The sequence below is a fragment of the Cibotium barometz genome, chromosome 51 (assembly GCF_041138505.1).
Source record: "Cibotium barometz isolate CiBa-2024 chromosome 51, ASM4113850v1, whole genome shotgun sequence".
Lineage (NCBI taxonomy): Eukaryota > Viridiplantae > Streptophyta > Polypodiopsida > Cyatheales > Cibotiaceae > Cibotium > Cibotium barometz.
In genome coordinates this window covers 23,084,352-23,107,868 of record NC_141096.1, presented here as the reverse complement: position 1 = coordinate 23,107,868, position 23,517 = coordinate 23,084,352, and the positions used below count along the sequence as shown (strand labels likewise).

Here is a 23,517-nt window from a genome sequence, read left to right as displayed (position 1 = left end):
ACAAATTTCATATATCCAAGTGGAATGGATTATCACATGTATCATACAAAGTTAAGAGAAGACATTGTTTCTTCAAGAACAAAAATTTTCAACTTGGGTCCTTATAGATAATGATGGTAACTTTGAGTGTCATTTTTCTAGACATTTGATAAAGACATGTTTGATTAAGAACATTAGCTGCTTGCAAAGATGTGATTGTATATGTGTGAGCACCACCAACTACTAGTACAAGACCCATAAAAAAGCAAGCCCACCTTGTAACCAACACCTTTACAACAATGTCCCAAGACGTTGGTCACTAATGGCAAGATTTAATTTGTCGTTGGGTCTTGTGAAATGACCCTTTTTACCACCCTCAGAATAGATGACTACTCAACCACCTAGCATGCAAAGGCACAGCTTTCGTGCCCTTCACATTGTGAGTTATAAGATGAAGAAGCGACATGAAAGAGCCTAAATGTGTTTTTTAGGTCTTAAAATTTAAAACAAAGACTTTTCTTTTGAGTTTACACACCCCATCTAGAGCTAGATGTGTTATTAGTATGATAATCTCTACAATGATGGACTAACACTCTTATGGCGATACTGATAAACAAACATTGTTGGCTATTCAAGGGTCTAGCACACAACAAATGAAAGCCTACACCCGTGACGAACACTCACGCCTCCCAAAGTGGAGATACTCAGTTGCCTAGTGGCATATAATTTCAGTACCCTCGCATATGAAAAAAAAAAAAAAAACATAGTAGTACTCCTAGGCAACTCTCTCTTTCTCTCTCTCTCTCACACACACACGGGTTGGATAGACTGCACCTTAACTACCCGTAACTGCATGGAAGTCTTGTATTGCATCGAGAAAAAAAGGCATAACCTGCTTCAGAATCAATTTAAGGCAATATCCTATAAGAGTTCTTCCTTGCATTGCATTGGGAAAAACAAACACATAAACTGCTTCAGAAAACCATCTTTCAATTTAAGACCATCCTGTAAGAGTTCTTCAAGAAAGTGATTTCTTGATACAAATGAAATTGACCTCTTTGTGAGCAACCTCCCTTATCACAACACACGACAGAAGCATTCTGATGCCACCCCCCAACCCCCCCAAACCAAACCGCACGCACGCGCGCGCGCACGCACACACACACACACACACAAAACTAGTAGGGTTATGTTTTTTGGGTTTGCAAAGTGGAAGGGCTTAGTGGGTTAGCTCCCCACCAGTGAATTGGGTATGGGGGAAGGAAGGGATCATGGCGGTCCATCTATGGCTCATCATACATGGATGTAGGGATATCCCCCATTTGAGCCACTGCCCATCCAATGGGGTTGTATGACAAGATGTACAATAGCTTCGAAGGCACAACCAAAAATTAAACAACAATGCTTTGCCACCAAAGCAAGCTCTCATTCACGAAGCCAAGCTGTGTATACATTCCAATCTTAAAGATCCCAAAAAAAGATTCATTTTGCAATTGCTACTCATCACTTGCTTTTCCAAGTCCCAAATCAGGAAAAGCTATTGTGAATTTAAAATAAGAAGTCCTCTCAATTTAGTACTCTTTCACATCATCTTGTTTCTGCCAATAGCATCATAACCTGTTTCTAACTACTGCCTGGTTAATCCTGTCGAAGTTTCATAACCTGACGATTAATGCCTTCAGCATTCACCACCACTATCTCCAACCCATCACCCTACAAATAATACCCAGAAGCCAACAATCGCTCAGCCACGTTCAAAGGCAAATAACAATAAACTTTTGATAGGACATGCGTTTGCATAAGGCCAACAAGCTACACACCGTGTAAATGTCTCGTTCTGCTGCAGAGGCAAAAACGTCCATAATAAGGTCTACAGCTTCACTCTCACTTAAAGGAGTAGCAGACTCCTGGAGAGCACCAAGAAGAACACGTTAAAACCCATCAGGTTTAAATATGGGAGGCCGGTCAAGTGTAATGCAAAGCCTTAATCTACTTTGTTTGAAGTGCTCACCTTTGAAGGCAATAGAAGAGGGCTAGCTGATTGTAACTGGTTGTCAAGCACTGGCATAAGAAGTTGCTGGCCACTGCCTTGCGAGCTGTAGCCAACACGCTCATACGATCCAACAGCATCATATGTAAAAACACAGCCTTTACCTGTATAGAAAAAGGACAAAAACTAACACAACTTCACACTTTTGGGAAAAAAAAACATATTTCATGACCTCTCACAGAAGAACAATAAAGTGATGAGGAAGTAAAACTTTTTACCTTCGTTATCTAGACCTCCAAGAACATTGAAAGCATAGTATGGGAAGAACCGTTTGTAGTACAAAGTATTTGACAGCAGTTGTGCCATGGCAGGACAACTCATTTTCTTACTATGCTGATGCTGATATGTCTGCAAACAACCTTATCTTGTATAAATTTCCACTTCACTCATCTGATGTAGTCGCTCTCTCCCTTATCTTGTGTAAATTCCTCCCACACCAATGAACTCTCTCTCTCTCTCTCTCTCTCTCTCTCTCTCTCTTTGGACCACAAACACCATTGTTCCCATCCATAAAGCAGGAGACCCCATAGGTCCAAATAATTACAGGACTACTACCAAGATTGGCCATACAACGGCTAAGATTTATGGGGCAATACTAGAGTTTGAGATCAGCTTCCTGGCAGAGAGAATTGGGCATAGAGCATCGAGGCATGCAAGCTTTAGGAGAAACTGCTCCACACTTATCACATCTTCACCATGCGGGCCATCATAAGGAGGCATGTTACGTCCCAACCAGGCTACCAGCCTAGGGTTGGGTTAACCCGGGGCTAGGGACATGTGCTAACCCAAGATTAGGATGAAGGCTTGGTGAGGCGTGGGGGACCCTTAGCCTCTGTCAAAACTTTGGAAAATGTTTTAGGGTTTCATCAGTGCTAAGGATTCACACGTAGGCTAAGGGTGCTAGCAAGATGAGGTCTGGATTGGCCGTGGGCTTATAAATAATAGCCAGAGGCTAATTATAGCTAGACCATAGTTTTAGCATAAACCCTAGCTTGGGACAGGTTCTTCTCGCGTGAAATGGTGGTCTACGCGGGGAAGCTACAGATTTGGTTGCCGATGAAACTCTAAAAGCATTTTCCGAATTTTCAATCGCGTGAAAGAGGCTTTCTAAGTTGATGAATGTGTGTGTGTGTGTGTGTGTGTATGTGTGTTGTTGTTCATGGGTCATGATGGAATGCAGCCCATGCAGGCAGAGGCTTTGCCTCTCTGATGTCTTGTTTTTATATCTAATACTTTGCTGTATATACCTCTTTCATGCCTCAAACACTTAAGTGCTTTACCTACAATGTACAGAGCCTCTGCAATGTCTCAAAGTGGAGGCTTTTATGGAATTATGTACATAAAATGCAGCCAGATATTGTTTGTTTGCAAGAGCATAATCAACACTCCATGGTTGGTCATCATGTTTATTTTGGCGGTTATGATATATATTATGCTGGTACCACTACCTACTCAGGTGTATGCATACTGGTTAGACATGAGCCGGAGCCTCAGTTAGCCTTCAATGACAGCAGTGGCAGATGGATGGTCATACAATGTAATGTCAATGGTGATATTCTTGAGTTTGCATCAGTCTATGCTTCCCAGACCTCTGCCATGAGGGCTTCATTATGGGATTCTTTATGCAGATATCCATGGAGATCCAATGCATTCATCTGTGGAGATTTTAATAATTCCCCTTTGCCAAGAGATAACACCACTTCAAGATCTCATATGCTATCATTGGAAAGGCAGAAATGGGACAGCATGCTTCTTTCTGTGCAGGCTGAAGATTTATGGGTGCTTCTCCAAGGGTCAGTGCCTGGATATACTTTTCATCATAATGCACTTACTACATACTGGGCAAGGCTTGACAGATGGTATTTGTTTTACCCTCAACAATTTGCAGATTTTAGCCCTCATCTCCTTATAGATTTCTCATTGGGCTTGTCCGATCATGCCCCATTGTGGATGAATTTGCAGCTTGGCATGCCTCTGGATGATTTGCCACCCCTCTCCAGTAGATTATTGCATGTTAATCGGGCTTATTTCCGACATCACTATTTCCAGCAAATGATCAGACTTGCAATTCATCCCTTGCCTTTGCATGCCCAGGAGGACATGAATTATGCTTGGGACAACTTTGTCTCTCGTATGCAGAATGTCATTAGAGAGTATGGAAACTGGCATATGACTGAATGGAGGAATGAGATTAAATGGGCAAAAAGAACAACACAACAATTGACTGAATTTTCTCAGTTAAGGCCTCACTCTGATTCAGAAAAGGATTCCCTTTCACATGCTCAGTTTAAATTGACTGTTAATGATCAGAGGAAATTGCACAAATGGCAGATTAGGGCAAGAATGCAACCCCTAATGGATAAGGGCTGCTCATCAAAAGCCTTTATTCAGGGCTTGCATGCTACTCGAAAGAAAAACTCATGCCTAAGGGTAAGGAAGCTAGATGGCTCTTGGACGCACTCTTTCTCTGATTTTCAAGATGAATGCCAGAATTATTTCCAGAAATTATTCTCTGCTCCTAGTTCCCCATCAAATCAAATGACTGAGGCTAGGACTGAATTTCTCCAATATGTTTCTAGAATAGTGGAAATGGATGAAGCTCTTACCTTGGAGAGACCCTTTACTGACACAGAACTTGATAATGCATTGTTCCATTTCAGCAAATACAAGTCCCTTGGCTGGGATGGCCTTACGGTGGAATTTTATATTTCTTTTTGGGATGATTTGAAAGAAGTCCTCTTGCAAATGATCAATGTTGCCTGGCAAGAAAATCAGTTGCCGCACTCTTGGAAGCATGGCATAGTCAAACTTGTGCCCAAAAAACATCTGTGTGACCATATGTCAGATTGGAGGCCTATTACTTTGATGCCTGTAGGTTACAAACTCATTACCAAAATGATTGTGCATAGGCTTCACAGGATACTGGATGCGGGACTTCATCCTCATCAGTATGGGTTTGTGCCGCGAAGACAAATCCATGACAATATATCCAATGCCTTGACTGCAATTGAATATGCTAAGTATTCGCATCAAGATGTGCTTATATTGCACGTGGATATTGCTAAGTATTTGACACTGTTCAATGGGATTTTATCTCTCAAATCATGACCAAGTTGGGCTCTGGTCCCAAGATGGCAAATGCAGTTTACTAGCTTTATTTTGGCTCTACTTCTCAGTGCATTCTTGGGAGTCATCTGTCTCGGTCATGGACATTGGGTCGATCAGTTAGACAGGGCTGTCCTCTTAGTGCTCTCTTATATGCAATTGCGACCCATCCCCTTTTAATGTATCTTGATCATCTTACAAACACAGGACAGATGACTGGTCTTAAAATCCCTGGAGCTGCATCTTTTTTGGCACAAGCATATGCTGATGATTCCTTCTTTATGCCACAGAATTCTTCCCGGGAAGTTCAAATGCTTATGACCACTCTTTCATTGTATGGCTTGGCAGCGGCATTGCATGTCAATTTTGACAAATCTAAATTACTTCCCCTGAAACAATGTGACTGGCATTCTATTCTTTGGCCGGGTCAGGTGGTGCATTCCAAAGATGTAGTCAGGCATTTGGGATATTCCATAGGATGGCATATCACCAGGAAGCAGCAGCTAAAATGGATCTTCCAAAGACTTCAACATAAACTGGAATACTGGAAGATTTCTACTTGGCCTCTTCATGTCAGGCTCAGAATAGTACAGTCCATTGTAATGTCCTATGTCCAGTTCTATTTGCCTTTGCTGCATTGGTCCTCCAATCAAGAGCCTAGGGCTCTAATACCATGTCAGAATATGCAACGGAGATAAAGACAAAATCTGAGAACACAAGAGCAAGTGCAGAAAAAATACAACAATGGAGAGAGAGAGAGAGAGAGAGAGAGAGAGAGAGAGAGGCGTGTAACTCTACTCTATATGAAAATCCCGAATACTAAGATACAAAAGGCATGGAGCAATGGGGCCATTTTATATGGCCCCAAGAAGGCAGTTGGCCTGCAACAAGGACAACCGACAGGAGAGCAAAAGAGCCCACGACTACACACGACGGTCGGCCTGCATAAAAAAGGTCCACGACCTGTCCAAAATAGTCGACCACCTCCAAAATGTACTCTTGCAGTCGACCAACAACTAGGTCCTCCTGCCACCACAGGGCAGCCACCCAAGCCATATAAAAATAGGAAAAAATGGGGAAAAAATATGGAGTGGGGAAAAATGAGAAAACACCTAATACAAACGGGCACACCCACAACAGAGACCCTAGTGTATATGTATAGACAGGAGATGGCTTCCAACATAGTCATTAGTAGATGATATGTAGAAGGAGCCAAGGTCACCCCTATGGAGCTGACCAAGGCCTAAGGCATGTTGCAACCTTTTTGTACCATATTAAAATACGGAGAACCCTAACACCAATCTCTCTTCTTCTCTCTCCTCTATCTTAATCATGTGTTAATCAACATCAATGTTCTTAATCAAGCTTAAGGTTATGGATTAAGCGGTCAAGCTTCCGCGCATGCAACAAACCTCATGTGTGGGACATGCACACATGACCATGACCCTCTACATGTCCCAAACAAGGGCTTACAAAGGGCTACTTACCACTAAGACTTGCACTTGCCGTACAGATATGGCCACGTGGCATCCCAGTGCAGGATGCACGTGACATCCCCTTTTGCTTAACTTGACGGAAGCTTAATAACCTCCAAATAGTTCGTCAATAATGTTGGAAAATCTTCAAAAAGGTTATTGTCAAGCCAAACCGCTTCATGCGTCTCTCAGTCCGCTCTTTACAATCACAACCATGCTTAAAGCAATGCAAAAGGATTTGCTCTAGAACCATCACTTCGGCTTTGTCGACGATATCAGGTTCTGGTTCATCTTCGACGTCTATGGGAGGAGGTCCAACATAGTGCTTCAACCAAGCATGCATCAATAAATGGGTTGGCCTTGCTTGGAAGATACTCAATCATGTCACCGAATTGTTGGAAGCTTTGGTTTCAACGGTGCTATCAGTCACTCCATTGCGCACTTAGCATCATTTGAAAATCACACCCATATAGGAAATGTTTCCAATGCTTCAAGACTTGGATCATCTCAAGGAGTTCTTGATCTATTAGGTGCTTTATGCTAATCCTCGAGATTAGGTATTAATCTGGACAGGGTTGGAAAACCCTGAGATTAGGCGGAAGGCTACATGTGGCTAGGGTTCATTATTATGATGATCCATGGTTACTAGCAATTTATGACTCGATGGTTATTTATAGAGCTAGTGGAAAACCTACAAGGTTTGTGTGTCTTGCATGTGTTGCCAAAAGTTGCCCTTGCAAGTATCTCTTGGTCACCGAATATTAGTTTGGTTTTGCAAAGAAGAACATGCTTTTCTTGGTTGATGGCAAGATTGGTTCATGTAGATGGGGGAGAGAGAGAAAAAAAGAGAAGATGGTGATGCGTTGGGGTTGCGTATGCTGTTAAAACCTAAAACCCAGAAGGAGGTATGTTGTCCTAAAAACCCTAAAACGTACGAGTCCTAAAATCCCTTCTTTTTCTGGTTGAAAGCTGCGTTGCATGTCATCGTTGCTTTGCTGGACTCTGTGTGTCGTTGTGCATACATAGGGAGTGGATAAAATATCTTACACGTGCTCACAAGTCAGCCAGGATATGCTGTCCTAGGAACCCTAAAACGCAAGAGCCCTAAAATCCCTTCTTTTTCTGGTTGGAAGCTATGTTGCATGTCATCGTTGCTTTGCTAGACTATGTGTTGTTGTGCATACATAAGTCATGGAGTGGATAAAATATCTTACACGTGCTCACAAGTCAACTAGGGTGGACAACAACAAGTATAGCAGCGCACAAATCAATCAGGACAGGCAACAGCAACAAGTTCAACCACCATGCTAGCACCTGCACCAAGCCTCATCATCGTCGACGACCATAATCCACAACATCATCCGGATTCATCTCTAGATGGGGGGGGGACTGGTGGGCCCATCATTTCAAAGCATAGTGTGGTGTTCAGTTTATTTCAATTGTTTGTGGTTGTGCTGTGATTTATTCATAAGGCCTCAAGGATACTCAAAAATACCCTAGACGGATCACGAATGTAAACTAACATGTATGGTTCAATATGTGCACTACCAAGTGTTCTTATGTGTTTTGTAGTGGGAGGTAAGCTTACAAATCCATTTCTTAAAATTTTGGTGTATGTCACAGTAGTGTGAACTCTAAAAATGCTCAAGCCCCAAATCCACCCCAAATCCAAACGATAGAAATAATGTTGAAAACCTACCGCAGCTAGGTTTGAGGACACCTACACGCCCAGCAAACGAGAGACCACACAACACCACCATCCCGTGAGAACGTGGCATTGCCGAATAGATTCCCATCTCTCGTCCACCACCCCTCCATAAAACAACCAGCCCGAGGAGATAACTATGACAAGATACCACTCTAGCCTATATATGGCTCTTCGACTTCCAATGAATTAACCCGAGATTAGTTGCGTGCGATTTGCAACTCAAACATCCCCCTCCATTCGGCCACGCACTCAACAGGATAGGAAGCAATCCAGGGATCCATCAAACCTCTCTCTACACAAATACCATGCAGAAAACCTACCGTGACCATGTTTGCGCACACAAGAGACCATAAACCAACAGCATCCCACAAGAGCATAGAGTTGCCGAGTAAGCTAATGTATGTCACTGCTTTGCAAATCAACGGCCCGCACTCCATACGCCTCCCCGATGTTTCGTAAACATTTAGGGCTTAGGATTCAAGGTTTAGGGTTCATTAAAAAATCAAAATATCCATTATATATTATTGTGATCCTTCAAAAACATGTAGAGAATTCAAAAACTTCATGAAACTTAAAAACATGCATATATCCGTATGGGATGTAGAGTCCTCACTGCATAGAAAATTGTGCACCCAGGGGCTCGCTTGTTGCCTATGAGAATTCATGACTTAGGAGTTTGAGATGATACATAATACATATATATACCTATAGATGAATCCAGGAACATGCCCAAATTCACCTTTTAGGAATGTGCATGTTATATACTCATGGTAGTCAACCCACAAGACTATATAACTATCAACTCCATTATGCATAGTATGGACTAGATACTACGACATCCCCAATAACGTCATCAGTGCCCAATAGTGGGTGTAGAACTCTCTCTCTCTCTCTCTCTCTCTCTCTCTCTCTCTCTCTCTCACACACACACACACGCATGAGAGCATATATTCACACAAAGCCCTTCGTACTGAGTTTCTGTCAAACCTCTGGAGATGCAGGACAAACTCAGCCATAATGAAGCCTAGCACTAAGGGAAGTAGCAAATAGAAAGAATTAGTACAACAAATAAGTAGTTGATAGGACAAATGCACCGCTAAAGATAGAAAGAATTAGCACAATATCAATTGGCCGCAACTCTAACGACAACTTCACAATGTGAAATCTGCATGTCTGCTAATACAGCTGAATTATATACCTAGATGAATCCAAGAACATGCCCAAATTCACCTTTTAGGAACGTGCATGTTATATACTCATAGTAGTCAACCCACAAGACTATATAACTATCAACTCCATTATGCATAGTATGGACTAGATCCTACGACATCCCCACTAACGTCATCAGGGCCCAATAGTGGGTGTAGAACTCTGCATCAAGATATGCTCTCACACACCATTCATGATTTAAACTTCAAAGTTCAAACTTTTTACTTTTCAAACCCCCCAAAAAAAAAACTTGGCTTGGCAAAAAAACGTTTCATATGTATGAAAATCTTGTTGCTCTCGGAATCAAAAGACTACTATCGATCTAACTGTTTGCGCACTCTTCACTTTTGTTAAAAGTGAGTAAGGTTACAAGGCATTATGCTACTTAGCAATAACTAGCCCTAAGGATAGCATGCATGCCAGCTACCAAATAGGATATTTTGGGCGCTAATTTATAGCATGGCATCCTAGTTAGCATCCCATTGCCCCGCACAGCCAAACCCACCACTCATAGTTTGTCACCAGCTTGGCACCAATAAGACTTAAGTGCTAAGACAAAGTGATATAATTCTAAGAAATGCATTTACTGACCTGATGTTGCGCATCAAGGTTCTTCTGAAGGGCCCGAATATCAGCTTGAAACCCTGACGAAGCCAAAATACAACTATCTGACCTGACGAGAACAACCCAAATAATATTAGATGAAGAAGCAATTTCTTGTGGTGAGCATAATGTTGAGTATATATCAGCCAAGCATGTGAGGATGTGAGCTTCTTCCAAAACAAGGGCTTTTTTTATGTTAGATATCTTTATCAAGACTGGAAAAATCTTACAGCTGACATATCTTTGAATGATCCCTGGTGAGGATACTGTATCCGGTGGATAATCGGGTGTCTGCGGCTATTACACAGTAATTTGATCCGGCTATGGCAACACAAGTTCTGCAAAAACAGATCAGAAAATCAACCCTAAAAGGAAAACCCCAGCATCCCACACGCAGAAACCTAGCATGTAAGAAAACCCTAGCATCTCACCGTATTGGAAAAAAACCCTGGCATCTTACTGTGAAGAAATCCGACAAGGGAAAGATTTCTTGTTAAATAAGAACAGAGATGAGAGAAAGGGTCTTACCCGCCATTGTTGTCGTAAGGGCTCCACTTTGCCATGATGGAAGAGACGATGTGAGCAAGCGTCTGTGTTGCTGCTTGGAGAAGGCGGGCTTCGTATTCCTTGAACTTCAAGTCATGTCAAGAAGTCATGTCAAAAGCCAGGAACTTTATATATATAGATAGAGAGAGAGAGAGAGAGAGAGAGCGCGAGAGGGGGGGAGGGGGAGTAATTTAGAGAGAGAAGAAAGTTATATTAACGTCTGATAAACACGAAAATGGCCTAGAGAGAGAGAGAGAGAGAGAGAGAGAGAGAGAGAGAGGTCTTAGTTTTTAGAGCCAAATTTGTGAAACGAAAATGGCCTAGAGAGAGAGGAGAGGTCTTAGTTTTTAGAGCCAAATTTGTGAAAAAATCCACTTACCAGTGGGGATTGTTCAAATGCATAGGCCACATGTACAAAAGAAAAATTATAGTAACTCCCATTTACGGTCTGTCGAAGATATATCCAAGTTTGCAATAATGCATGGGTTCAATTGAAGCTACTGGGTTCCCCATTGCCTAGGAATAAAAGATGTATGTGGAGGAATGATCAAACCAATAGCAATGGTTTGTTCCAACTAACATTGTATTTATATTACAATTTGTCCAGATGTGGTCCAAGGTTGATCCATGTATTTTATGTTGAAGTCCCCTAGGATAATGATAGGGTCGTGCAGATTTATTTTGTGCAAGATTTCTTGTAGGAGCTGTAGGAAACCTATAAAGGTATTGTACTTCATCAAAGAAATATACTATCACATAATTAAGTCATGCAATACATTCTTTCTCTAGAGCATTATATTTATCTCTCTAGCATGCTCTTTCTCTCTCTCTATATATATATATCTTTCACCCTCTATAGCTCTTGCAAGAATCCCTAACTCTAGGACCTTCATGCTCTTGGGGATTTGTATATTCCAATGATGTTCATGTTGTGTATGATGTGTTATGAGCATATATCAATTCGATTCCTTCAATGACCTTTTTTATGCTTTCCAATAATGTTTGGGTTTTGTTTGTAGTAAATTGATAGCCCATAGCCATTGTAGTAGGAAGTGTTTTTTGAATTGTGGAATGATATTGTAGAATGATGGGTTATAGTGGCTCTTGTTTCTTGCAAGCATAGGATATCGCTTGTCATCACAAGGTTTTGGTCAACCAAGATGTTAGGTAAATGTGTGGCACTCATTGAAAACAGTGTTTATCCTTATATTCTTTTATGCTTTGGTTTATACATGTCCATTTGGTTGTTGATTAGAGCTGAGATATTTCTTGTAAGATAGTTTTTTCTACTCTTATGTGTGTTATTTCTATCTTGTCAAGCAAGAATAAGTTCTCTCGCTCGGAGAGAGTGTTATGTAAACTAAACCATGGGCTTTGATTTTTGTCGAGTTGAATGCCAAGCTTGATCCTTGTGCTCTGAATAATTTCCTTGTTGCAATGTTTAAAGGAATTTTACCTAATTGAACTCCTTTGTGATTTGGTATATAGGTGTCCAAGCTTACGAGACAACAGCATTGTAAAGATGTTGATTCTCATATCAAAGTTTGCTTCCTATGGTTGTGGAGTGGAAGTGCACCCAAACAATGGGCCATGTTTGTGTGGTATTTGCATGCTGAAACACACCATTAGCACCGTTTACTAATCCATCCAATATATCTATGTTGCCCCCACATATTTTGACTATCGTGCCTTTTTTTTATGCCAACAACGTGTGTAGTCCAACCACTGCCTTCAAATCATCTGGAATCTTTATTTTCTTTACTGACTTGTGTGCTTTTAGTCTTGCGCAACTATTACGTGAAGCTCTCCTTCCAGGTTTTGAAAAATGTAGTGATTGTGCTTTTATTTGTGTTCATTCATGAAGAAAAGATAAGCAATATCTATGTCCGTGGTGGTTAGTTGTTTGTGTCATAAGTCATCATCATCAGTTCTATAGTCATGTCTTAATTATGTTTAAAGTTTGTATGGACTTTGATGTCTTTTTAGTGAATTGTTTTTGGTAGTTCATAGCATCGACCAAACGTGTGAGTGCCCTCATGGTTGTGTGATTAAGCTTATAGTGTATGTTAGCTCTTTTAAAATCCAAATAAGGTTGCCACACAAAAGTAAAGTCCAAGCCTATGAATGGCTCTCATGATTTTGATTTATTACTTGAAGTCTGGTGTTGACAAAGTTGAGCATCATGCACTAGTTGATTAGTGATGCTTCATCAAAGACAACAAGCTTCAAGTTTTTACTCGAAGTCTGGTGTTGACAAAGTTGAGCATGCACTAGTCGATTAGTGATGCTTCATCAAAGACGACAAGCTTCAAGTTTTTATATTTGATCAATAATGTATCAAGCTTTGCTATAGTAAGGTTAGTCAATGTGTGATATTAATGGTATGCGTAATGTTGAGTGGATTATTCTTCCACCTATGTTAAATGTTGCTTTTCCTGTGTAGGCCATTAGGAGTGTTTTTGTAAGGTCCCCCAACCTAAAAAGGGGAACCCTTAAGATAGTCTAACAAAAGAAAAATTTCATACTCATTAACACCTCGACCGTGTAAAGATAGTCTAACCCTTAAGATAGTCTACTAAGTCTAACAAAAGAAAAATTTCATACTCATTAACACCTCGACCGTGTAAAGATGTGAGGATACGACTAATAGATAAAACCTAGTTCTATCCTACAGGGAGAATGGTCTCCTAAATGACTCTTAAAATCGAATCACCCATGGAGTGATTGACCTAACTTGGGCAACCTCTATTATTGATTCCTAGAAACAACGTTTTTTCCCCATCTATGTGAGGCACAACCCGCTCACCTAGTCCTCTAAAGTAAGGTTTCCTAGGGACCTACTTACCTAGCATAGAGCTTTCTAATAATTTTGTTGGAAAGCTATCCGACTAATCGGGTCCACCCGTCCATAGGATGATGTCGTCAAGGCATTCCATCCTCCCACTTTCCATCCAACTCACGCATCAATTTTGTTTTCTAATTAGTTCTACCACGTTGTGCACATATATAAACAAGTTTCTTAATTAGAGATCTTACACAATGTTTGTTAAAACAGCCACTTAACAATGATACAACAATATCAAAAAACAAGGGATTTAATTCAAAATAGATACAAGGTTCAAATCTATCCATAGCCAGATCAAGGCTTATTTTATTCCGCCGATAATCTAGAATTCGGCCTTCTAGTCTCCATAGACTAGGCAATCCCTAAGGGACCATACACCTCGTCGTCGTTAATAGTCGGCAAGGACTCAAGTCGACTTGTCGCTCTCTTAGGCTCCGACACTCGATCCTCCCACTCCTTAGAGGAATGTCTACGCGCGCTAGGGTGGGCTTATTTACCATAGTAGCCTCGGCCCATAGAACTAGGCACATTCATAACACTTGCCCAAACCTGCGAATTCCAACTTCCCAATGGTAGGAAGAATACCTTGGGCCTCGCTAATGTCACCACCTGCCTACACAAGCACATGAATGGGGTTAACATCAAGGAAGGGAGAGAGATGTACCTATAGTTTAACTTAATCAAGATAGCAACACAATTGTTTAACTAAATCATAGGATACCAGAACCCAATTATCTTCTCTCGAGAAAGCGACAATTTTACAAGAAATTTGGTAATTTTGAAATAAGGAAAAGTAACACCCTCTTTCTTACTTAATTAATGCTAACATTAAAGATCAATTTTAAAAAAACCTCTTTTTAAACAATTATCAAGCTAACCTGGCCATTGGCTCCATGTGGTACTCCCACGAGAAGAGCTGGGACCACGTCCGAGGCATTCTCTCTAGGGTCATTATTATGCACGCTTCGCGAGGCAGCATTTTTGTGTCTTCGAGGAGGAGCCATACTATCCACCTTCTCTTAGCTTGCGTCACCATGCACTCAACACTTTAGTCAGATTGTGATTCGGAGTTCGTTTGCTCACTTTATGATCATAAAACTCACTCGTGAAAACTATTTCTAAGAGCCAAAGTGTGCTTGCTTAAGTCTCTTTATATGGGGGGAAAGTAGAGTGTCCTTAAGCTGGGGGCAAGGCTGGAAGCTAAACTAGAGGGGAGGAGAAGGAGAGTTTCCCCTTAAGTCTATTCACATAGGGGGGAGGAGATCAGTGTAGGACACCCCCTCCACAAGACAAGGGCTGGCTATTAGAAGCAAATCTATAGAACCTACTTGGAGATGGGCTGAAAAGGGCTTGCTGCTAGGAGTTGGGCTATAGAGGGCTATCGGGTACAGCCTTCACTCAGAGTGTTGGGTGTTGGCCATAGAGGGGTTACTAGGGGATTATATAGGGGCTGGTACGGGTAAAGAGAGGGCAAAGTGGGGTGCAAAGGACGGTGTACAGTGAAAGTACACCTATCTGTGGTTGCATGAGTCTAGGAAAAGGGGTGGTGTCTGCCTATACGTGGGCCAAAGGTGGGGTACATATGTACCTTCCAAGCCAGTAATCACATGGGTGTCCACATGGCGGCCAATAGGGACCATACGCTAGGGCGGTCGACCTTTGGTCCGTACACGCCCGTTTGTATGGGCGCCCTAGTATGTGTATGGGTCTTTTGGGGTGGGGATCCCTTTTTGGGACACCGGCCTTGATATACGTGCCATTGCATCCGATGGCTGAGAATTTGATTTTAGTGAAATTGTCTGGGGGGGGTCTTTCCATGGTCGCAGTGGTGCAATCCGTTCGTCAATTGGACACCTGGATGGGCATTTATTGCGGTCGAAAGTTTACCATAATTTAACTAAAAATGTATGTAAAAGCTTATTCCGGTGTCCGTTTTGAGTGCTGTAAAATCCTACAATAGGGTAAAATCGCATGCAAATTCCAAATTTGGACTCTGAATTTTAAGATTCTAAGTGGGAATATCTTAATTATTAAAAATGATGATTTTTTATTATAAAAAGGACCATAATTTCATTTATTGAATGGTCATAAATTATTATTAAAGATGGGCATGTTACATCCTTCCCCCCTTAAAGAAATTGAGATGTCCTCATCTCGTCCATGAATTCGGGGTAATCTCCTAAGAGTGTAGCTTCATCTTCCCAAGTTGCATCCTCTTCAGAGTAGTCTTTCCATTATACTAGATGTTCTATAAGAGTTCAATTACGGAGTTGCCTTTCTCTAGAATCTATGATCCTACTTGGTTGTAACTCAAGGACTCCCTGATTTGGGATTACAACTTACTCATCATCAACAATGTGATCAAGACTGGGTATATAAGGCTTTAACAAGCTTATATGAAATACATTGTGGACCTTAATATGGGCTGGGAGCTATAGCTTATAGGCACTTCTGTCCAGACACTTGATGATTGTATAAGGTCCACAATATCTTGGGCTGAGCTTCTAATATTTCCCAAGTGACATAGAGCTGCGCATGGGTCGCACCTGTATATAAGAACTTTGTCTCCTTCCTTGAAGATCCTTTTAGACCTTGCTGTGTCGGCATAATGATTTTGCCGATCTTGAGCAACTTTAATATGTTTCTGGATAGCCTTGGTCTGCTCTTCCATCTCCTTGAGCATTTTCCTGGAGGCTTCGACTCTTAAGGTCGGATCAGAGAAATTTAGAGGAGATAAGCATTCTTGTCCATAGAGTGCTTTAAATGGTGACATCCTTGAGCTCTGGTTATAATATCTATTATAGGAATTCTACTAGAGAAAGGTATTGAATCCATCTTTTTGGCTCCCGCCCACAATATGCTATGAGAATGTCTTCAATTACTTGGTTGACTTTCTCAGTCTTGCCATTGGTCTTTGGATGATAAGCTGTACTTAAGTAAAGTTGAGTACTCAAGGCCTAAAATAAGGACTTCTAGAACTTTGAAGTGAAGTCAGAGTCCCGATCATTGACTATCCTTTTTGGTAAACCATAAAGCTTGAAGACCTCCTTGATGAATAATTAGGCAACATTAGAAGCTTTTAAGGTTTTCTTTGCCGGTATAAGATGAGCTACCTTGGGCAAGTCCACCATTACAAAAATGGAATCATATCCTCCTTGTATAGTGGGGAAACTTGTGACAAAATCCATACTAATGCATTCCCACCATTACAAAAATGGAATCATATCCTCCTTGTATAGTGGGGAAACTTGTGACAAAATCCATACTAATGCATTCCCACTTCATTTGAGGGCTATCCAAGGGTTGAAGCTTCCCAGGCATCTTGACTCTTTTAGCTTTCATCCTTTGACATGAGAGACATTGCTTCAAGTATCGAAGGACATCATTTTTCAAGCTTGCCCAATGATAACTCCTCTCTAGAGCATTTAAGGTCTTTACATAGCCTGGGTGCCCTGCGGGGCGGGCGGGGCTATCATGAGCTTCATGGAGGATTAGCTTCTTTATCCTTAGAAATAAATAACCTATGATTGAATTAGAGGCACCCATCATGGATGGAGTAATCATTGATTAGCTTTTTCTTCTTTTATGAGATTCCTCCTTCTTTGACTAGGTTCACCATCCTTTGGTAATTAGGATTATGAAATGAGACTTCTTTCACCACCTTGACCAGTATGGGGTCATTTGGCATAGAAATTGCACTTAAGAAAGATTTGCGGCTAGGTGCGTCTGCTACCATATTATCTTTCCAAGGGCAGAATTTGATGTCGAAGTCATATTCTTCTAGGATCTCAACCCATGATCTTTGTCTCATATTGAGATTAGGTTGGGTGAAGATCCACTTTAGACTCTTGTGGTCGGTTACAAGCTGGAACTTGTGTCCCAAAAGGAGATAATGTCTCTCTAACTTGAGGCAATGTGAACAACTACTAAGAGTTCCAAATCATGAGTGGCATATTTGGCCTCATATTGCTTTAGCTTTCAAGAAGTATAAGCCACCAGTCTTCCTTCTTGGGCTAAGACACCACCAAGTGCTAGACTACTAGCAACATCAGTAACCACCTCAAATTCCCTAGTGAAATTAGGAAGTTTCGGGACTGATGCTGAGGTAACGATGGCTTTGAGTTGATCAAAGATGACTTGATAGATTGGCAACCACACTATTTTTCTTAAGAAGATTGGTCAAGGGTGCAGCTACCAGCAGGGAGTAATCTTTGATGAAAATCCTGTACCGTCCTGTGATTCCCATCCACAAACTTCGCGAACTAAATTAGGGGGTGGCCATTTTAGGATATCCTTGACCTTGGCGGGATCTACTAAGATACCATCTTAGGAGACAATGAATCCAAGATACTCAATCTAGCGAGTAAAGAAGGTACAATTTCTTTTCTTATCATAGAGTTTATGTCTACGCAGTAATTTCAGAACTCTACGCACATGCTCCTCATGCTCTTCCACCGACTTGGAGTAGACGAGAATGTTGTCAAAAAATACAAGCACAAATTCATTCAAGTAGGGACGAAATGTATCTTGTATCAAGTGGTTGAGAAAGTTGTAGGAGCATTGGTTAACCCGAATGACATTACAGTAAACTTATAGTGGCCATAACGGGTATTGAAAGCTGTCTTGGGTATATCTACTTCCGTGACTTTGATTTGATAGTAGCCAGACCTCAAATTTTTGAGAAAACCTTGGCCCCATGAAACCTGTCAAGAAGTTCATCGATGTGAGGGATAGGGTACTTGTTCTTGATAGTGACTTGATTTAGCCCCTGGTCATCTATGCAAAGACGAAGAGTGTCGTCCTTCTTCTTTTGGTGGAAAATAACGAGTGCTCCCCAAGGAGAGCTATAGGGGCATGCAAATCCTTGCTCAAAGAGTTGGTGAAGTTTCTCCTTGAGCTCAATGGCTTCAGGGAGAGACATCTTATAGGGTATCTTAGAGCTCGATCTCATGGTTGACTTCTCAAGGAGGTGGTAGCCCTGTAAACTCGTTAGGAAAGATGTCAGAGAACTCTTGGAGTTAAGAGGGTTGTGATTCTTCACTAGGTTTAGCAGCTTTGTTGAGCTTAACAAGGAAAACTTGATGTCCATTACATGCTCCCTTGAGTAGATGTTTTTCTTTGACTACCCTAGACTTGGGTTTACCTATCTTCCCTTGAACTAATAGTACCTGGCCATACTCATTTTTAAAAGTGATACTCCCTTGGTTACAGTGAATGATGCTGGCATTGTTTGCAATTAACTAGTCCATCCCAAGGATCCCATCATAAATGCCTAATGGTAGGATCCTAAAATGGCCATGAGTTTGTTCACTGCCCAATTCAAAATAAAGATTTCCTATAGAGTGGTGAGATACTACTTCCTTCCCATTAGCTAGCTATACAACCATTTTCCTATTTGGTTTTTGATCCAAGTTTAATTTTTGTAAACACCTTCGAGAAAGAAATGAATGGGTGTACTGAGAAAGAAATGAATGGGTGTACTGCTAAATCAATCAAAAGCTGGAATGGCTTACCGTGATGATGAGCAGTTGGGATCTGAATAACACCAAATTGCTTGTTTTAGGACCTTGGAGCTCTACCGCCACATGGATGGTGGCATGCTCTTCTTTGGTCATTTCCAAAGTTCGTTCTTCATTTATAGCACAAGCGTGAGCAACTACCCTGCAACCTCTGCCACGTCCACGACCTCTTACACCTTGGCGGATGGGGATTCCACGATCCTGATTTGCTCAACCACTTTGAGAAAAATATGTTGCAAGCTTGGGGAAATCGGCTTTGAAGTGTCCAGGCACATTGCAATGGAAACACACGAGGGCCTCTCTAGTAGAAGCAGTATATGTGCGGGTTGGCCGACCTCGGCTGTAGTTGGGAGCATTTGGCTGGGGCTTCTTGTAAGACTGATCCTTAGGGTTTGATTCAGGTTGAGATCTCTTCTAGGGCTTAGCTTTGCCAGACTTTAGCTCCTTCACAAGAGGTTTTGCTCGTATGAGAGCATCTTGCAATGTGCTCGGCCACATTGCTTCGAGGAGGCGGGAATCCAAAGGTTCATTCAAGCCTTGGCAGAAGTAGGCCACTTGCTAGGAGGTAGTCATGGGTGGGGCATATTTCCGGAGAGTGATGAACTTAGAGTAGTACTCCTCCAGAGTTAAGCTAAGATGCTTGAGGCTAAAGAACTCATGAGACGGGGAAAGATACCGCTCCTTCACAGCTTGTTTGATGTCATCCCAAGTTTGGGAGTGTTAGGTGAATTCCTTATCGCGGAACCATTGCTTTCACTAGAGTTTATCATCCCCAGAGTGAGGTGAAATTGTGCAAGCATGGATTGGTTCGCAACTCCAGTACCAACAGCTAAGAAGTAATCGTGCATTGCTTCAATCCATACTTCGGCATCCTTCTCAAATTTTAAACCTTCCCCCTTAAAGGAGGGAGGTTGCAGTACATCTATTTGAGTAAGAGCTTCTTCTCCTAGGTATTTGTGTATAGCACATTGGGAAGAGGAGGCTAATCGTCCTGGCCATCATCACAAGATTAAATTTAGGATCACGAGATTTATACTTTACACTACGCTCATGATTTAAAAGTAAAACCTTGAAATCACTTTATTTCTCAATTCAAATATTTACAACAAGGACAAGATTGATTACAAGGATTTGAGACTAATGTATTTAGTCTTATTCATCATAAAAGATACTCCTAGGCTTAACTAAGTCATAAGGCTCGAGTGGTCCATGCAGGTGAAATATGGGGGTTTCGCCGTGGTTTCATAATAGCTACTTTGTCGGTGCAGGTAAGACTTGCATTACTTGGTCATACACCAAGCAAATATGTGGTATATGGTTTCCCTCTATGGTCACATAACTATCTAGTCTAGGAGTACCCATGAACCAGAATAAGTGACCATCTTCAGCTTCTCGATCCAATGAACCCGCTTTAAATTGATGGTGAGGTTTCCAATTCGATATGCTTGAATGATGAAGTACCTTGGCCCACGATTTCCCCACCCTTTTGGATACGAGAGGGAGGGACAACTTTTTGAGTATCTGCATCATCGTATCACAGAATTCAAAATTCGAAGAGTGACAAGCTGTCTAGAAGACATATTAGAAGACTAGGAATCTAGAGTAAACATCTTCCTCTTTCTACAATCATTCAATCACCAATTCAAATTGTAATATTAAGATATTTTATCAATTAGCATTTATTTTAGGTAAAACATACATTCCAAAACAACCTTAAATAAACAATCCTAGGAACTAAGATCGGCTCTGATACCAATTATATATAAATGAGTTTCTTAATTAGAGATCTTACATAGTGTTCCACTTAACAATGATACAACAATACTAGAAAACAAGGGATTTAATTAAAAATATATACAAGGTTGTTTCTCGCTAATTTTCCTATCAGAGCAGAATGGCAAGACAACAATCTGGTGTGAAAGACTAGTCAGGCAATGCCGTGGGAGATTGAAAGACTAGTCAGGCAATGCCGTGGGAGATTGAAGACTCCCGTCTCAGAGGTTCTGGGTTCAAACACCAACTCTCAAGTGGTCGTGGGAAAAGTACTAAACTTCTCTCTTGTGGGCAAGCATAAGCACAGTGGATCCACCTTACTCTCTTCCTCACTCACCTCTCACATAGAATGTACACATGAGGAGAAACACAACATGTTCATTCACTACATAGTAATAGATGACACAGAAGGGAAGAGTAATAGCAATCATGCCTTTTAATCCATTCCAGAAGCATTACAAAGTGACATAGAAGAGACACCCAATACAATTACCAGTTGCCAGACTCTGATATATTAACAAGCTCCATGACATGCTAGTCAATTAACATTGTGAGCTTAGAAGACTACATTGTAGTACATAGACCGCGAGTTATCACACACACACCCCAGCACTCTCTCCTTATCCATCTCTCTCCTTTGCAATAGTTGATTGCTAGTCAATTAACATTGTGAGCTCCATGACATGCTAGTCAATTAACATTGTGAGCTTACAAGACTACATTGTAGTACATAGACCACAAGTTATCACACACACACCCCAGCACTCTCTCCTTATCCATCTCTCTCCTTTGCAATAGTTGATTGCTCTTTTAAGTTGCGCCTTCTTGATCTTGGTGGCAACGGCTCCATGGTGGTTACAGATCGCCGCCTTTACACGTGTGACACCGAGGTGGTGCTCACATCATGCGTTGTGGGTTGATCGCTTCGCCAACTACCACTGACTCTTCCGCTGCCATTGCACCGCCAGGTGCAACACCTGGCATGCTTTGTGATAGGGCTTCTGCTTTCGGACCAGTTCCCTTGACAAATCTTTGCTTGAATTTGAAGAACATCTTTGGGGGAGTGTGATCCGGAATGTAAACTTCGTTGAAGTAGGTGGCGCTTTTTTGTATTTTCTTCATCCTTTCTGTATGTTCTTTTGAAGAGCCCAGACCTCTGTTGGTTGCATGTGATGTCTTTTGATCAAAGAGTCTCACCACTAGTCTGAGTTGAGTTTGCCCCAGAATCCTTTTTTTTTGCCATTGGTGTGGGTCTCCATTCAACTGGGTGGCCTCCTCATACTCTTTTGGGTTATCTAATGATGGGCTTTTTGCCTTTTCTGCCATTGCTTCTCTGGTGCTCCATTCTCATGTGTTGATATTTGCGGGTGGTTGCATTCTGGGGTCTCTTTTTTTGTTGTTCCCCTTCTCTCCTCTTCTTCTCTACTTCCTCCTTCCTTTTCCTTTCTTCTTCCTCCTTTCTTTTCTCTACTTCTTCAGCTTTTTTCTTTCTTTTGGCTTTAGCAACAACCTTGGGGGCTTTTGAATATCTTGCGGCTTCTTTGTGCTTCTGCTTGTCGGGGACGTCTCCCGTTTGGCGGTCTATCGATCTTGCTGCTTGGGCAATCGCCCTTAGGTGTGCATGCACTACAGTGGGTTGTTTCTCCTTTGCCTAGGTGGCTACTCTCTTGGCCAGATTCTCCTTATAAATTGCTTCCTAGTTTATCTTTTCTCCCGCTTCTGCTGCTTTGAGAAATCTATAATTCTTGTTGGACATGTCCTCCGGCTTTCCCATAAACATGATGTCATGTAAGAAGAAAAACTGCTTCTGCCGGGTTTTGTCTACTACGTCCTTCACCTGGTGCATGTTACCTTTCTTAGGAATCTTTTCTTCTACCCTTGGCTTCATGCTGGTGTCTAGAGTGCCATCCATAGGTAGACCCAACGCATGGTGTACTGTATTTTCTGATATTTTTATTGGCTCCTTCCCCTCCACATGCACAGTGTTTGTTTCCAAAAATTGATTAATGAGTTTTCCTCTATCTTCTGGGGTCGTGCAGCTCCTCCCATTGTTGATCGAGAAGTTTTTTGAATCCGTACCTTTTTGCTCATTCTTGATGCTCATGCTTCCTCATGTCTGGTATGAACATGGGCATGCATAGGCCCTTCTCTGGTTTTTTGTCGGACCTGATCATCTTGTTGATTTTTGGCATGGTGGGTTAGCCAACTGCCCAACCACTGTAGTGATGGGATCCATTTAAGAATTTGGTTAGGTTTTGTCCCGGGTACCAGGGAAAAGAGTTCCCAGGCCCCCTAACCGGATATTCATGCAAACTTAAAACTAGTCACACCACTTACACACCCAATATGAAATTGCCTTTTTCACAGATTCAGTTGTCTTTAAAACAATCATTTAATGAAACTATAGTATCACTGATCATAATCCTCCAAAACATCTGGTTGAATCCTAATTTCTAATTTTTCCTTCATCGGTGTACCTATGGCATCATTGGCAACCAGAACGCTCACCACCTGTCCACTTAGGGGCCTTTTTGATAGTTCCTAGCTCATAGTACCTGGCAATATATTCACTTATAAAAATCAAAATGGAGTCTCCGTTGAAGATCAGCAAGATCAACCAACAGATCCATATAAAAGAGCCATGGACTCATCCGTTGAGAACCAGCAAGGTCAATCAACCAGATCCATACCCGAATTCAGAAAAC

General features: G+C 41.5%; 1 protein-coding gene across 1 annotated transcript; it reads right to left on the bottom strand.

Moving 5' to 3' along the window:
* Positions 1-894: 894 nt before the first annotated feature.
* On the bottom strand, positions 895-10,814 carry PBF1 (N-terminal nucleophile aminohydrolases (Ntn hydrolases) superfamily protein). The gene is made up of 7 exons (XM_086787855.1): positions 10,658-10,814; positions 10,360-10,467; positions 10,118-10,199; positions 2,248-2,377; positions 1,991-2,133; positions 1,800-1,886; positions 895-1,692 (listed from the first exon to the last, which is right to left on the bottom strand). The coding sequence occupies exons 1-7, from the start codon at positions 10,690-10,692 to the stop codon at positions 1,618-1,620; spliced, it is 660 nt and encodes a 219-aa protein (XP_086643981.1). The 5' UTR covers positions 10,693-10,814; the 3' UTR covers positions 895-1,617.
* Between the last annotated feature and the right edge of the window lie 12,703 nt (positions 10,815-23,517).

What these genes read in the sequence shown, in the direction of transcription:
- PBF1 (XM_086787855.1), bottom strand. Translation starts at nt 10,692, where the DNA reads ATGGCAAAGTGGAGCCCTTACGACAACAATGGCGG. An exon ending in CATTCAAAGATATGTCAGCT is followed by an intron (nt 10,200 to 10,359) that starts GTAAGATTTTTC and finishes TGTTCTCGTCAG; the next exon opens with GTCAGATAGTTGTATTTTGG. An exon ending in ACCTTGATGCGCAACATCAG is followed by an intron (nt 2,378 to 10,117) that starts GTCAGTAAATGC and finishes GGTTGTTTGCAG; the next exon opens with ACATATCAGCATCAGCATAG.